Source organism: Heterocephalus glaber, unplaced genomic scaffold, assembly GCF_053883595.1.
Source record: "Heterocephalus glaber isolate CG9 unplaced genomic scaffold, H.glaber_assembly_v1.0 deba00001546, whole genome shotgun sequence".
Lineage (NCBI taxonomy): Eukaryota > Metazoa > Chordata > Mammalia > Rodentia > Bathyergidae > Heterocephalus > Heterocephalus glaber.
Window position 1 is genome coordinate 2,719,822 of NW_028258339.1, and position 17,124 is coordinate 2,736,945.

Consider the following 17,124-nt stretch of genomic DNA (forward strand, 5'->3'; position numbering starts at 1 on the left):
GAACTTCTAGGGGCCGGGGATTTAGCTCAGTGGTTTCGCCACCTGCTGTGCAAGCACAAGGACCAGAGTTTGATCCCCGGTACCAAAAAAATAATAATAATAATTTGAACTTCTAGCTAGCAGCAGCTTCTTTTAAACTGACATGCTTTGTCCTTGCAAAGAAAAAAAGTTAAATTAAAGAAACAGCTGGCTGGCTGGCTGCCACTGTTTTGGGGGGAGCTGGGTGGGTAGAAGATGGAGGAGGAAGAAAAACCAGTTAGAGGAATAAGTGCTAATTTCTTACCCTGCCACATGGCCATCTTGATCCAATCTTCTCCCAAACTGAGGTCACAGGCTCAGGGTTTCCCAGAGGCCCCCCAGTTTTATAGGAAGACTTGAATGGGGTGTAGAGGGAAAGGTAGGCTGTGTGGTCCTGCTTTCTGTAAGATGGTAAAGCCTCAAACCTGAAAACGTAAACAAAAAAATAAATGCCTAGGAAGAAAAAAAAAAACATTTCAAATACTCCAGAATTAGCTCCTGCCCTTCTCTGAACCCCTCTCTCAAAAATATGCAGACACTAGCAGTGTTGTTTCCCCCAAACAGCAAGATAAGAATCTGAGATCTAAAGTCAGTTAATACTGCCACTCAGTGTTGCAGGATTCTGCTTAAATTACTGGAGTTTTAGTAAATGGGGTCCAGAATCTCAAAGAATGAGCATCTGGATGAGATAATCGTTCTGTCTTTCCTATCTTGAAGCCCCACACTTTGGGGAATAGAGAGCAGCATTAACAGCCAGTCCCCTCCTCAACACCCAAAATACCCAACTTTAAGAAATCAGTACAAAGGAAACAAATTTTGTTAATACTTGAAATTTTAGAATAGATCTTGCATAGGAAAAAAAAGAAAGCATAATAAAAAGTGAAGAATGATGATGCCCTTCATTATGCTCTCTTGCACTCTGCAAATTTCCTATAGGGGGCACATACTGCTTTTATAACAGGATGGGAAAGAATGAGCCAAGCACAAAGAAAAAATGTAAAATCGAATACCATTTTAAGTAAAATCAAATCAAGTCAGCTAATTGTTATTGTTAAAGTTTCAATTCCAGTCATAGAACAATACTATTTGCAAAAACATGAAAGATAGGAATGGGAGGGGGAAATACAATGACTATTGTATTTAGTTTGATATGGGGGTTTTATATATTAAACACTGTCCAATTAAACAAGTTGTTAATTAATAATTTGGTCTTCCTTACTTACATGCATATCTGCTTTTTTCTCAGAAAAAGTCCTCATCTCTTTTTACCTGGTGATTATCAAATTAGATTGCTATTTCCATAGGTTTTATACATATAAACCAGCATCTCCATCTCTGGAGTGAAACAGCTAAAGCACAAACACCGAAGGCTAATACTAGCTTGAGAATCATGCTGGCCCTCTTTACTGTTCCTTCTTTTCTATAAAGGACAAAAGGTTAACGTATACACCAGTCCTAAAAAACACCAACAGAGAAAAAGCGCTTTGGATAAGGAAAGGTACACGAAGTCCAAGAAAACTAGGAGCTTAAGAAACTTTCAGGATGAATTCACCAGGAAAAAGCGCTCCAATGACTTATTGGAACCTGGTACAATTTATTTTGGTTTGCCTTTTGTTTTCCTTCTCCTATTTCACTTGCAGTTAAGTAGTGATCTGCACGTCGTGGGACCAATCAAAATCTAACACCTCTGACGTTCAACCCATGAAGTTGCTAACAAATGTACAAATGTATGTAAAAGTGGGTTCTTACTGGCATTTAATGCTCCAACTTCTGCATTTCCCTCATTTTACCCGGAGCAGCTTCCACTGACGTTATCACACGAGTACACGTACAACTTGGAACTCGGAGCAACTGATATGCTCTGAAATGTTAATAAAGGTAAACGCACATCTATGTAAAGGAAAACTTTCCCTTTATGGGTAAAGACGCTCAAGGGCAAGGCTGCAAAGTCTGGGGAGATTCAGCTACGTGCGTTAGGTGGCAAAAGGGAAACGCGCAGCAAATACTTTTCCGAGAGTCTGGACTCGACTTCCCTAACACCCAACATAAACATGCGGCAAGTACTGAGCAGGAGGGAGACCGGGGCCTCGACAGAGCTTTACCAGCAAACGCCACCCGACCCTAGTCCGAGACAGGGGACGCAAGCAGTTAACGTCCCTGGTTCAAAAGCGGACGGGCTTGGCGCCGCTCAGCAAGGAAACTTCTCTGGAGCAGCCCAGGGTCCCTTCTCCGAGAAAAGGGTTGGGCTCCGGGATTAGATGCCGCCCGCACTGGCTAGAACTAGCCTGTCTACTTTCTCCGAGTGCCAGGCGGCGGCCGGGGCAGGGGGAAACCCCACCTCCAGGGGGCCGAGCCAGCAGGGGAGCCGTTCCCCGGAGTCGCTGCGCTCGGGGGTGCTCCGGGGGGTGGGCCGGGGGGTCAACGGCCCGCGAAGGACTTGTTGAGGAAAGGATAGCCCATTTGCCTTTACCTGTCGCCGAGCTCAGAAGCTGCAGAGCCCGTGTCCGCCGCCGGTGGGCAGCGCGCTCGGGCGTCCCAGACACCAAGTTAAGCTAGCGCCCCAAGTAGCCGGCAGAGCTTCATTCACACAGCCCAGTCAGGGAGGAGAGGGAGCTGAGCGGACGCGCGGCTCATGTGATAGGAGCCTCCCGAGTATCAACTCAGCCGAGCTAGCGCCTGCGCATGCACGCCCCAGAAGGTCTCCTCCAGACACCACTGCCCAGCCAGGGGCCCGGGCGGGGGGGAGTGGGAGGGACCCCAGCTGAGGGAGAAGCTGCTGGGAGGAGTTACAACCTGCGCAAGCGCAGTAGGGAGGCCCGGTCGCTGCCATATTTAATAGGGCTGGGCGGGTCCTAACCCAGCGCTGGGCGTGTTAATTGCATTTGAAATGCAATGCACCATTCTGTTTCAGTTTCTAGCCTGCAAGTACCTTGATTTTGGCTTTATAGAATGAAACTGCTTATCCTGACCTTCTGGCCTACAGACCACTCAGTAGTAGAATTCTAATACGTACTAATAACATTACATCACATATTTTGAATCTCTTATATGTCCAGCATTGTTCTAAACCCCTTACCTTTTTCGTGGTATTTAATGTTTGCAATAGCTCTATGCCACGCATGTACCATTATTTCTCAGTTTTTACTAATAAGAATACAGAGGCACAGAAAGATTAAGTAACTTTTCTAACCTCACATAATTGTAGGACTAGGAATAGTGATCAAATACAGTGATGCTTGTAACAGCTAATTTGATCTTCATAGCAACATTGGAAAGTCTATATTGCAATTATCAGTATTAATCATTGTAGGGAACAGAGAAAGGGGAAGTTACTAGAACCTCTGCAGTAAGTCCTAGTCTCCTACAAGCCACGGCAGCACAAGGCAAATTAACTTATCACACAGGAAAGGTAGAAAAATGAGACTTTGAGAAGAAGCTGAGTTTTGGGTCTGATCAGTGCTGCTCTGGGTGGCAAAGGCGAAAGCCCTCAGCTTACTGGTACATCTGGATAAACAAAGTGTAACAAATGACTTGCAGAGAGTTCAGTACATAGGAATAAACAAAGTGTAACAATCCAAGAACAATGAACTGAGTAGATGAAGATTTTGTTCCTCCCAGGGTGTCTTCAGCGGGTGTAATCTTGTCCTGGAGCATCACAGCATCACTGCATCATTGAGGTCTCAGTTGTGGCCGGAGGCCAAAGTGGAATTATGTCTCAAAATGCCATAGCTGGCCTGTAGGCAGGAGAACTAGGCCTAATCAAATGATTTTTCCCTAAGGGCCAGGGATTTAGCTCAGTGGTTTCACCCGCTGCCTCCCGAGTACAAGGTCCCCAGTTCAATCCCCAGTACCAAAAAAAAAAAAGATATTTCCCTAAAATTATGTAACATTGTTCCCGACAAATCATTACAAAGGAATACTCAGAAAAGCAATAGTTATAGAACTAGAAAGGTGTAGATACCCACTGAAATCTGATTCCAAAACCCTTGCCTTAGGGTTGAAAGAAATGCAACCCTTCACTTTTTAAAGAAGCAAAAACTTAGGCCAAATAGGGTGCTCATTAAATTACTGGCAGAATAGAGACTGGAATCCATAGCATCAGTCCAGGTAATTTAACTAGAATCCAAGCAGTGAACAGTTCTGAATGCCTACTTTGGACAATCTAAGTGGTAAAGGACACAAAATCTGTATCCAAACTGAATCAGTGTAAGGTGACCAAGAGACAAATCTGTAATCCAACATAGTCAAGCTTTTGACCTATTACAGTGCAGAGACCACACACCAAAAATTCATGATCATCTCAAGACACAAAATAAACGATAGGGTCATTATAGGATTAGGGGGAAGAATGGGATGTAGGTGAATTTTAAAAGAAGCAGTGTCTTGGTAAACTCAAAGCAAAACAGGACTGTGTCACAGGGAGTCACCATCAGGTCTGGACTCTGTATCCTTGGGAACCACAAATAAGATAGATCTGGAATGTTGTGTCCAGATACTCCTTATCTGAAGCTCTGCACTGGGATTGGAAATCAAGGTTAGTTCTCTGTGTCAAAGAAACATGTCCTGCAGACAAATGTGGGATGATTTATTCTCACTGACAGGATCTCAAGCAGCGAAGTTTCTGATGATAGTCTATGACTTTGGAGAACAAAGTGAATTTAAAAGTGGTGGTCCCTCAAGCATTATTATCACTTTACAGCTATAGCATAGGGAAGTATAAGGGAGTTATAATCAGAGGGTAAATAAACTGAGGCCCAATTTCAAAGGATCCTGAATACTGGACTGAGATTTGTACTTCATTTAAAAAGTGACTGAAGAAGAACTGAAAGGTTTTGTTTGTTTTGTTTTTGTATTGGCACCAGGAATTAAATCCAGGGCCTTATGCATGCTAAATATCCACTCTATCACTAAGCTACACACTCAGCCCAAGACTTGAGGGTTTGGAACAAGGAAATTCCTTTACTAGAATTCATCTATAAGGTGAATCAGGTACGACTGTTCAAGGAGAGGTGTGTTTGTTTGCCTTTTCTTTTTTTGTTATTGCAGGATAGAAGAAACCAGAGTTTATTTGCAGGTTGAGCAGGAGGAGCCCCTGGAGAAATAGAAACAGAAGATGAGAGAAAATGCGGACATAAGTAATGTAATACTTGGAGAGGTAGAAAGGAATTTTAAAATACCAGCTAACCTTGGAAAATATGCCCCTTCCCCGATACATGAAAAAAAAGGGTTGAAGAACGGCAATCTAGTTCGAAGAAAACTTGTCTCTGATGACAAGTGCTCAAAACTGCCTCTGAAACAAGAGCATATTGGCTTTACTTAACGGTATAGGTTTGTTTGGCCAAACAGGAAAAGGGGTGGTTTATGGAAATTATAAAAGGGTTGCAGTACTCCAATATTACCACTTGGTGTCGCCCCTGACCGCTAACAGCTTGAAAGGCTCCGCTAGGGAACAAATTTCAAAACAATGTATATTCCAAAACAAAAAGAATATTTTATCTTTTACAAATTACAAAACAAAACAGTTATGGAAGGGCCAGGGATTTAGCTCAATGGCGCGGGGCCTGCCTTGCAAGCTCAGGGTCCTGAGTTCGAGCCCCAATACCAAAAAAAACATTTATGAAGGTGGGCTCTGAAGCCAGACTGCTTGGGCTCAAAACCAACCAGACTTAGACACATTTTAGCTGTATTCCTTCATTTGAGTTGCCTAATTTCTCGATGCTTCAGAATTCTTATCTATGAAATGGGATAATAGGATCAAGTGTATTAATAGATATAGAACAAATTAAACACGTAAATGTCCACTAATATTACTGATGATGAGGAGGGGAAGGAGAAAGATTCAGATTCCTTTAGCCTTTGGATCCTCAAGTTTAAAAAGAGCTATTTGTGTGGTGAATATGAATGTGTATATCCCTGTTCAGACTAAGATGTGGTGCTAATGAGGCAAAGTTAACAGTTCCATCGACGGGTTAGATTCTGTTAACTCTGTTCTTTTCCACAGGGCCAGATCACACTCCACAGAACCTTAGCCAAGTGTCCCATATGTGCATGCACATGGTCACGAGTGGATTTGGCCAAAAGTGTGAAGAGAGATCAATATAAATGACTTTGTTGTTCTCCTCCTCCCCTGGAAAAATTTTTTTTTTTTTTTTTTTGGTACCAGGGATTGAACTCGGGACCTTGCACTTTCAAGGAAGGCACCAGAACCACTGAGCTAAAAAATCCCTGGCCCTCCCCTGGAAAATTTGAAAATGATGTTCCCACCCCTAAGATGGTCAACAGACTGACGATCAAGATACATACCAGGTGTTAGAAAGCAAAGGGTAAATATGATGTGACCTTAAAAGTTAATTATAAAGAAAGAATAAAATAGTGAATATCTCTGTATAATAAAAGGTAGCGCTTTAGAGTTAGTTTTGCAAAAGAAAAACCTCCAGAGCAATAGAGCACAGTAACACCTAACCATGACAGTTACACCTAATCATTTTGTCTATAGCAGCTTGAGCTTCCATTTTGAAATGAAATTGAAATTGGCTTTGCAAGTACAGGCTAAAATTGTTACATGAGTTTATGGCCATGCAAAGTAGTAAGTGAATGTTTCTGGTATTCTTTCAATTTAATTCTTCTACATTTTGTTGAGCGTATACTATTGTGCCAGATATTGTTCTAGCCCCTAGGGTGCTAGTTTTATTTATTTTTTATTTTTTAGTGCTGAGGACTGAAGCCAGAATCACAAATTGCTAAATATACCTAAATCACACATTGCTAAATATAAATATAATTGCACTCTACCATTAAGCTACACCCCCAGCCAAGATACTTAATTGATTGATTGATTTTGATTGGGAGGTTCTGGGGTTCTGAATTTGTGATCCTCCTTCCTCAGCCTCCCAAGTGCTGGAATTACAGGTGTGTACCACCCCACCAGGTTTAAAAGTAAAATATCTGGGGTTCTCAAGGAATGCTGGAAATAATCTAGAAAAATGGGACAGAATAAAAGAAAATAAACAAAGTTCTCTAGCTCAGGAGATATACTGAGGCAATAAGTTAGGAAATTCTGATAATAATAGAGTGATCTGAAATTCTTAATAATTGCCCTATACTTGGAAAGCTGAGTATCAAAATTAATAAGTGGCTTCTATACCAATAATAGGTAGCTAATTCAAAATTGGAGAAATATTAATGAAAAGTACAGTGAGATACCACTGGCAAAGTATACAAATATTGATGATATACTGTGTTGATAAAGAGGGGAGAGTTCTCATAAATTACTGGTGGGAGCACAGTTAGTCAATTACCAGTGATGTTACAATAACTATAAAAGTTAAAAATAAGCCAGCGGTGGTGCATGCCTAGAATCCCAGCACTCTGCATAGTTGAGACAGGAGGGCTGTGAGTTCAAGCCCAGCCTGGGGGGTAACTTAACAACTTAGTGAGACTCTGTCTCAAAATAAAAAGATAAAAAGGGCTGGGTTCAATCCCCAGTGTATATATATATATATATATATATATATATATAATTTCCCAAACTTATGTTTCTAGAAATTTGTTATGTTGCATACATAGGTATAAGATGTTGTGTGTGCAAGGTGATTCATTGGAGCATTGTTTGTAATAGCAAAAAGTGGAGAACAACCACATGTTCCCCAATAGGGGACTGATTAAATACATAATGGAATATTTATCCAATAGGAAAAGAAATAAGAAAGCTTTTCATGTACTTATACAGAAAATTATCTTTAATTTAATTATCTTTAATTTAATTATCTTTAATGCATTACATGGAAAAATCAAAATGTAAGCTGTGTACTTTCTCAATTTTGTTCCATGAAGTATGTGTCCTGTTCAGTTTCATATTTTTTAAAAGTAATATAGAAAAATTTTTGAATGACCGTCATGGATAGTAAAGATTAGACTGAACAGCCAGTCGGTTAGTTTACTCCTTAGTGCCAGCCAATGAAAGATTCTGTTAGTCTGTGAACATACATTAGAAACGCACATTATATGAAGTTGTACTTCTGACCATGACTTCCCCTCTCATAATCACTCACACCCTTCCTTTCCAACTTGGGCCAGGCAGAATGGCTCCCACAAAGAAGGGCCATTCTGCAGCCAATGAAATGGTGACCTGAGAATACATCATCAACATTCATAAGCACATCCACGGAGTGGGCTTCAAGCAGCGCACCCCTCGGGCACTTAAGGAGATCGGGAAATTTGCCATAAAGGAGGTGAGGGACTCCAGATGTGTGCATTGATACGGGCCTCAACAAAGCTGACTGGGCCAAAGGCAAAAGGAATGTCCCATACAGCATCCATGTGCAGTTGTCCAGAAAAGGAAATGAAGATGAAGATTCACCAACGAAGCTCTGTACTTTGGTAACCTACATCCCTGTTCAAAACTCTCCAGACAGCGAATGTAGATGAGAACATTTAGATTTTCAAATAAAGGTATAAAACTGCAAAAAAACAAAGCGTATGGTATACAAAAACCCCTTTATAGTTCTCTAGTTTTGTCTAACACAAGTTTTGGCAGATGATTTTCATGAGAAATTTTACTGTTAAAAAAATTCCCATGTCAGATTGCCCTCTATGTGTGAGAAGTCCAAGTTCAAGTGCCTCAACTTCCTCTTTGGCCAAATGGGAATAATACAATGTGCTTCCCTTAACTCTGAATGTGGTGTGAGGATAGAAGAGGGAGAAACGTGAAAACAGCGCCAAGTGGGAAATGTTCTGTAAGAATGATATATTAGCCAGGTGTGACCCACTTCTCCCAAATGCAGTGCATACCAATACTTTTTTTAAATGATAAAAATAAACTACGAAAATACAAACCAAATCCTTTGATGACCATATTCAACAAACATAAAATCATTCCATCAAATTGTTGTTAGGACTTGGAAACATTTACTTGCAAGTTTATTCTGGTTTGATACAGACCAATAACAAATGTTCAGTAAACCAGCATTGGGCCACAGTGAGTAGTGTTGCCTGATAGCACTGTGGTAGTGCCTGCTCACTGTAAGAATTCAACAACTGCTGGGTTAAATACATTTTTAAACAGGTTTTGCTATGTAGTTTGGGCTGACCCTTGAACTCACTCTGCAGCCCAGGCTGACTTTGAACTCGTGGCGATTCTCCTGTCTCAGCCTCCTGAGTGCTGGGATTACAGGTGTGCACCACCACCTCTGGCTAATACATCATTTTTACAGTGTTTTCCACTTGGCACTGTTTTCATATCTCTCCCTCTTCTATCCTCACACCACCTTCAGAGTTAAGAGGAACACATTTTATTATTCCCATTTGGCCGAAGAGGAAGTTGAGGTACACAGATTAAGTTATTTCCCTGGTTTGAAACAGCTTCTTTCAGAAACCCAAGGTTGTTTCCGTTATTGCATTTTGTGGCAGTGGCACTAGGAAAGCCTTCCAATCGAGCAGAGCCTCCCACAAATTCCAGATAGTAGAAAAATAACTACCTTGTTTTCCAAATGACTGCAGTTTGTCAGCGGGGTATGATAGAGCAGAAACTGGTTTGGAATTCAGGTTTGAGCAAGAGATTTACCTCTCCTTATCTCTAAAGGAGATAAAAATAGCTTCCCCATAAAACTGCACTAAGAACTAAATGGTGACAAATAAATAGCCAGTCACATAGTTCAGAAAGAATGTTTAATATTAGGCTTGGATTAGATCTGCTTTGAAGAGTTGGTTCGCTACTCCGGGCACATGGAATGTGCGCAATCTACTGGTAAAGAACGTGGCTCTAGAGCGAGGATATTCTCTGCAGGTAGGGATTTGTGACTCAAACCCTATCCTGTTTTGCCGTTTTGCCTTGGCTCGTAGAAAGCTTGAAGCCAAATGTTTGGTCCATGGTAGCAGATGAACAAGACTTTATAGATTGTATTTTGTGTTAACCTTACCTCTAGTTCCATTTTATTTTTACTATCTGTGCTTTCCCTTGGCCGGATTATCTGTATGTAATGGGGAGGGGGTGCCGGGGATCATGTTTTTATATATTTTTGTAGTCACTTTAAATAGCTTTAGAATACTCAAAATGACGATTTACTGAATCATTACCTTATCTAGTTTTGCTACGCTAGATAAAAATCTGACAAAAATACATTCTTTTTTTTTTCTTTTTGCTATTGTTGGTCCGTCATGCTGGTAACCTTCAGAACCTAGCAAGAGTAGACAAGTTAACTCTAAGATATAATGGCAGTAAAAAGAATTCAAATTTAAAATAAAACTTTAATACTCAAATCCTACAAAGGGTGCCACAACTAGTAACAAAAAGTACTGGGACACTACATTCTGAGGTGACATATTCACTTATTTATACACTGACTACTTACTATGTGTCATACCCAGTTCTAAGTAGAGAAAATACAAAAAAGACAAAAGTACTGAGTCGCACGGAACACGCCGAATCAGCCCTCTGCAGACAGGCAGGTCTGTGCACGCCCTACCGAGGTCCCCAGTCCCACGGAACATGCCGAATCACCCCGCTGCAGACAGGCAGCCACCTGGTTCCACACTACAAAGACGCAGAGGACACCAGACCACCAGACCAAGATACTGAGTCCCGCTGCTCCCAGCCCAGAGGTAGGGGCTTCTGAACCGCCGTCCCACTGCTCCTGGTCCAGAGGAAGGGGCTTCCCAGTCACCATCCCTCCCGCTGCTCCCAGCCCAGAGGAAAGGGCTTTTGGGTCACCTTCTGTCCCACTGTTCCTGGCCCAGAGGAAGGGGCTTCCCGGCCACCATCCCTCCCGCTGCTCCCAGCCCACAGGAAAGGGCTTTTGGGTCACCATCCCTACCGCTGCTCCCGGCACCTGTCCCACCTCTCCCAGCTCAGAGGAGGTAATCCGTGCAGGTGCTAACAGGCCCCCACCCCAGTCGAAATGAGAAAACATGTAAGTAAGTCTCAAAACCAGACTTCCAGATCACCTACAACAACCCCAAAGGGAAATGAGATGGAACACTCTGATACTCAACTACCTGGTCCCACTGAACTGGCAACAAAAGGGGATCTGGAAAAAATGAAATCAGAAATAATTTCTCAGATAACAGGAGAAATTGTGCCCCTAGTGCAAAACATGATTAATACATCTAGAGAGGAGCTGAGGAACATGATGGAATCCCAACATAGGAAACAAATGGAATCCATAAAACAGATGCAAATAGATTTCCAGGACACCAAAAACTCCATTGAAAGTCTGCACAGCAGAATGAGCCAATGTGAGGACAGAATTTCAGATATAGAAGATAAGATTGTAATTAGTGACCAGGAAAAGAAAAATTGCTTCAAAATTATAAGGGAACATGAGAAATCAATCCAGCAGCTGCTAGATGATGCAAAAAAGAATAACATAAGACTGATTGGGCTCAATGAAGAAACAGGAGAGAGTGGAGATGACATAAAATATCTCTTCACAGAAATAATGGCAGAAAACTTCCCAAGCAGGGGAAAAGAGCTTGACATACAGATAAGTGAGGCATATAGGACTCCAAATAGCCTTGATCAAGAAAAATCTACACACAGGCATATAATTGTTAAGATTCCAGAAACACAACAGAAGAACAAAGTTCTACAAGCAATCAGAGAAAAGAAACAAATCACATACAAAGGAAAGCCCATCAGAATCACAGCAGACTTCTCAACATAAACCATCAAGGCAAGAAGAGCTTGGAGTGACATATTCCAAGCCCTAAAAGAAAACAGCCTCCAACCCAGATTGATGTACCCTGAAAAACTGTCTTTCAAAATGGATGGAGAAATAAGACACTTTCATGACAAAGAGCACCTTAGGAACTTCGTGAATACCAAACCAACACTCCAAAGAATTTTACACAATATCCTAGGAACAGAGATTGAGGATCACAACCCCAGGAAGCAAAGCAGAATGAACCCATCTGGCATGACAAGAAATTAAATGTAAAAGGGGAGAACCCAACAAAAAGAAAAAGTCATGGCAATGACAAGTCAATACATTTCAGTTATAACCGTCAACGTTACTATATCTCTCACCATGCACTAAACTAAAATCAAAATGGATTAAAGGTCTAAATATTAAAATAGAAACTCTGAACCAGTTGGAACAGAGGTTAGGTAGAACCCTTGAAGACATTGGTGTAGGAAAAGATTTTATGAACAAAACCTCAGTTGCCCATGAGCTAGCACAAACAATAAACAAGTGGGATCTCTTCTTATTAAAAGGCTTCTGTACAGCAAGAGAAACCACCAGTGGTGTGAAGAGACAACCCACAATGTGGGAAAAAATCTTCACCTGCTCTTTCTCAGACAAAGGTCTACTATCTCGAATCTATAAAGAACTTAAAAAGATGAGACCTCCCAAATTTAAAGACCCAGTCCAAAAATGGGCATCTTTTTTGTAATAGCTAAAACTTGGAAACAGCCCAAATGCCCATCAACTGGAGACTGGATAAAGAAAATGTGGTTTTTTAATAAAATGGAGTACTACTCAGCCATAAAAAAATGAGAAATTAGAGACATTTATAGCTAAGTGGATGCACATTGAGACGATACTCTTTTAAGTGAAATAAATAGGACACACATGTGTAAATACTGAATAGTTTCTCTGGTGTGAGAAACTGAAAGTGTAAATAAGGACTAAATGTATAATAGGTAATGTGAAATAGGAAGCAAAGGGACAAAGGGGAAGGAAGTGGGAGGGCTAGGGGAAAGGATAGAAGGGAATGGGATTAATATGAGAAAATGGAAAAATAGGAAGAAAATCTTTGTAAATAGGGAGGACTGGAGGGGTTGAAGGGAGGGCTGGGCAAGGATGAAAAATAAGAACCAAGAGAGACTATGTAAAGGTGCAAATTTCCAATGATGAATGTCATTATATTGTATACCTAAAATGTACCAATGATTAGAATGAATAATTGATAATGCAAAATAGGAAGAAAAGGTCCAAAGGGGTAGGGGTAGTGGGAGGGGCAGGGGAAAGGAAAGAAGGGAAAGGAAAAATGATGAGAAATGGAAAAAATGGAAATAAAGTCTTTGTAAATAGGGAAGGGTGGAGGGCGTGAAGGGAGGGCTAGGAATGGGGGAAAAATAAGAACCAAGATGCATTATATAAAGGTACAATTCCCAATGAGAAATGTAATTGTGTTGTATACCTACAATGTACCAATAAAAGAATTTAATTTAAAAAAAAAAGACAAAAGTACAGAAAATACAACAAAAATATAAAAGTCCATGCCCTGCTGACCTTAAACTTTTGAGGGGGTGGGAATGATGACAGATGGTGAATAGATAAAAATATTATGTAGTACACATAGAAATTAAGGGCTATGGAAGAAATTAAACTGTGAAGGGATATATAAAGTATCCAGAGGATTACAGCTTATAATAGAGAAATCAGAGAAGATGTTGAGAGGAGACACTTGAGAAGGTGACACTAGAAGAAAGAGCTTGAGGGAAGTGAGAGAAAAGGCTAGGCCAGGGCCTGGAGGAAAGGGACTCATAGTTCAGGTTGAGGGAAAGCAGTGGAGAGGCTCCCAGAGGGCTTTCTGCCTGGTGTGATTGAGAACGACCGGTGTGATAGAAACAGAGTAAGCAAAGAAGACCAAAGTTGGTGACGTGGTCAGAGAACTAAGAGTGGACCAAATCCTGTCCAACCAGTAAGGACTTTGACTTTTGCCCTTGTTGAGCCATGGCTTGGGAGCCATGGGAGGGTTTCAGAAAAAGAGTGATAGGGTCTGACTTTTCTCTTAAAAAGATTTTCTGGTTACTGAGTTACATAGAAGGGCAAAGGTGGAAGGAGAAGCATCAGTTAGGAGATGATTTCAGCAATCCAGGCAAAAGATAATAGTAGCTTGGACCAAGGCGATAACAGTGAGGATGATAAGAGGTCAGATTGGCTACAAGGTTGCACCATCAGGATTTGCTGATGGATTGGATGTAAGGAATTAGAGAAAGAGAGAAGTCAGGAATGATCCCAAGGTTTGTGGTTTGAGCAAATAGAAATAATGAGAACAAGTGAATTTGAGGAGAATAGAGATCATAATTTCAGGGTTTTTTAACCTTCTATTCATTTGTTTGCCTTTTCAAAAATTTTTTACTGGGAAATGGTTTCAAGTTAACAATCAAATTGCAAAATCTAAGGCCCGGGGTATAGTTCAGTGATAGAGTGTTTGCCTCACATGCACAAGGCCCTAGGCTCAATCTGTGACAGTACAGAAAAACAAAGTCGCAAAACAATTTTTTTGAGATAGGATCTCACTGTGCAGCCCAGGCTGGCCTGGAACTCATGATCCCCCTGTCCCAGCCTTCCAGAGTGCTGGGATTACAGGGGTGCACTACCACGCCCAGCCTCAAAAATTGCAAAATCTGAAGTAATACAAAAAACACACATATACCATTTACCCAGATTAATCCATTGTTAATATTTTTTTCTTTTTCAAACTTTTATTTTATTTTAACTGATACATAATAACTGTACATATTTATGAGGTACAATGTGATGCTTCAATACATATGTACATTGTGTACCAATCAAATCAGGTTTGTGGTTTTAAAATTTTTAAATTAAAAGAATATATTAAATACTCATGTGAAGATATTAAGCACAAGCTATAATTTAAGGCAAATGTTTTGGCCAGAGTTATGAATTTGAAAATTAACAGGAGATGGTACCATGAGATAAGATGAAATGACCAAAGGAGAGCAGAGAGAGAAGAGGACAAGGCTGAACTCTGGGACATTCCCACATTAAGAGATAAGAAAGTTGAGGAGGGTCCAAAGAGAAAACTAAGAACATAACTGTGAGATAAATCCAAACAGTGTGGCATCCTGGAAATGAGTGAAGAAAGTGCTTCAAGAAGGAGGGAATGGTTGGCAACAATTAACTGCATATTTCAAAATGGCTAGTAGCAAGGATTTTAAATGTTCTCATCATGAAGAAATCATGTATTACCCTAATTTAATAATTACTCATTGTATACATGTATATATTGTATGTTACACTATACCTCATAAATATGTGTAGTTACTATGTGTCAATTGAAAATAATGTATTTAAAATAAATTTTTTAAAACTTAAAAAAGAATAAGTAAAAAAGAAGGTAGTGATCAACTGAGTTAATGGGTCAAGTAAACTGAGGATGACATTGGATTTGCCAACATGGAGGTCACTGGTGATAATGACAATATTCACATTGGTAGTCACGGGAGATGAAACCTTGATAAGAGTGGGTTTAGGAGAAAATGGAGAAGGAACTTCTGCTTGGACACAAGATAGAGTTAATGCAGTCATCCTTATTCCTCCTACTAATAAAATCTCTGGATATTAAATATAAAATGAACTAAGATGATTCTGAAAGATGAAGAGAAGGCAGATCTGCTACAGACCTTGGAATCTGCAGAATGGCATAGTGCTTGAGTGCAATCAGTGCAGGCCTAACAGAGACCTTAAATTTTCACCTTTCCCAATAGGAATAAAGTGTCCCTTCTGTCCCATAGTGAAAACAAGGTAAGGAACATTGTCTTCCATCTCCAACTAGCATAACAAGGCAGTGTTCCCTTCCCAGTATGGTATCAGGGGAGGGCAGTTAAAACAGAAGATTTAAATACAAACAAATATCACTTGTCATAACAAGAACCAAAAGAATCTCAAGTAAGAAAAAACAATCAACAGACATCAAGGCTCATGTGATGCAGATGTCAGAACTCTATTTACCAGAACTCTGAAGCATCCAATGCAAAAATGCTTCAAAAAGCAATTAACAACAGCCTTGAAATGAATGAAAAAATAGTCTCAGAAAAGAAATAAATGATATAAAGAAGGACCAAATGGAAATTTTAGAACCAAAAGTTCCAATAATTAAAGTTTGAAATCTCATTAAATGGGCTCAACAGCAGAATGGAGAATATGGAAGAAACAGTGAGCAAATTAGAAGGCAGAACTATAGAAACTATGCAGTTTGAACAACGCACAGAAAAGGGACTGGATTTTAAAAATGAATATTACCTCAGGAACCTATGGAACTATGTCGAAAGATCTAACATTCATATGTTAGAAGACCTAGAGGGAGAGGGAAAAATGCGGAGCTTAAAATGTATTTGAGGAAATAATGATTGATGCTTTCCAAAATTTGGGAAATTTGTCTACAGATTCAATAGTCAAACAAAACCAGAACAGAATAGACCCAAAGAAACCTATGCCAAGATACAGCAGACTTTTGAAAACTAAAGACAACAAAAATTTCTTGAAATCAGAAAACCAAAGAGATACACGCAAGTCTTTGTTTATTATGTCACTATTCATAACACCTAAGGTATGGAATCAACCTAAGTGCCTATCAGTTGATGAATAGGTAATAAAATGTGATATAGCCTATGGAATATTATTCAGCCATAAAGAATAATGAAATTCTGTCATTTGCAACAGAATGGAAGGAAATGAAGGACTTCATGTTGAGTGAAATAGGCCAGATAACAGAAAAACAAGTATCACATGTTCTCTTTCATAAATGAAGCTTTAAAAGAAGTCAATCTGCCCTATGATGAATGTGATCAATATGTATGACAAATATGTACTAATAAAAAAAGTGAATCTGAATGTAAAATAGCAATTAATGGAGTTTGGAAAGAGGGGTAGCAGGATGCATAAAAGGAGACTGAATTTAATCAGTGCACTGTATGCATATATGGAAATACCACATTGAAGCCCACTTGTTATGGTTTGTGTCTAGATGTCCCCCAAAACCTCATGTGGTCTTGGGCTATTTTGGAGGTGGCTGAATCTAGAGTGTGTGATTGACTCATGGTGGGGCTAGGCCCGAGTACACTAGGATTCAGGGCATCAGTGCTACCTGTGCTAAGCAGTATGAATAAGATAAAAGGGGCAGGAAGATGCTGTTAAGGTCCTTGTTGCTTTTGCTACCTTGTGTTGTTGTTTCTCCTCTGCCATGCCACCCTGCCTTGGAGCCAGACGATTATGGACCGAAACCTCTATGAGCTGTAAGCCAAATAAAGCTTTCTCCCTTAAACTCTGGGTGTTGGGTATTTTGTCTCAGCAACAAGAGAAAAGTAACCAACACACTACTATTACGTATAATTAATATGTGTTAATCAAAATAAAA

At 40.2% G+C, this 17,124-nt stretch overlaps 1 protein-coding gene and 1 pseudogene across 2 annotated transcripts in view; one reads left to right on the forward strand and one right to left on the reverse strand.

Moving 5' to 3' along the window:
• The window catches only part of Clcn5 (Cl-/H+ antiporter 5), a 187,422-nt gene extending 184,711 nt beyond the window's left edge, over nt 1-2,711 (reverse strand). The window contains exons 1-3 of one of the 2 annotated variants that reach the window (XM_004872008.3): nt 2,489-2,675; nt 1,768-1,879; nt 284-443 (exon numbers count right to left, since the gene is read on the reverse strand). In XM_004872008.3, coding sequence (XP_004872065.1) covers nt 284-299 — 16 coding nt within the window. In that variant the 5' untranslated portion in view covers nt 300-443; nt 1,768-1,879; nt 2,489-2,675. Of the gene's footprint in view, nt 1-283; nt 444-1,767; nt 1,880-2,488 lie in introns of both variants that reach the window. The other variant, XM_004872007.3, reaches the window with a different exon arrangement.
• A 5,388-nt stretch (nt 2,712-8,099) lies between these two features.
• LOC147824382 (large ribosomal subunit protein eL31 pseudogene) lies at nt 8,100-8,455 on the forward strand (annotated as a pseudogene).
• The last annotated feature ends 8,669 nt before the right edge of the window (nt 8,456-17,124 follow it).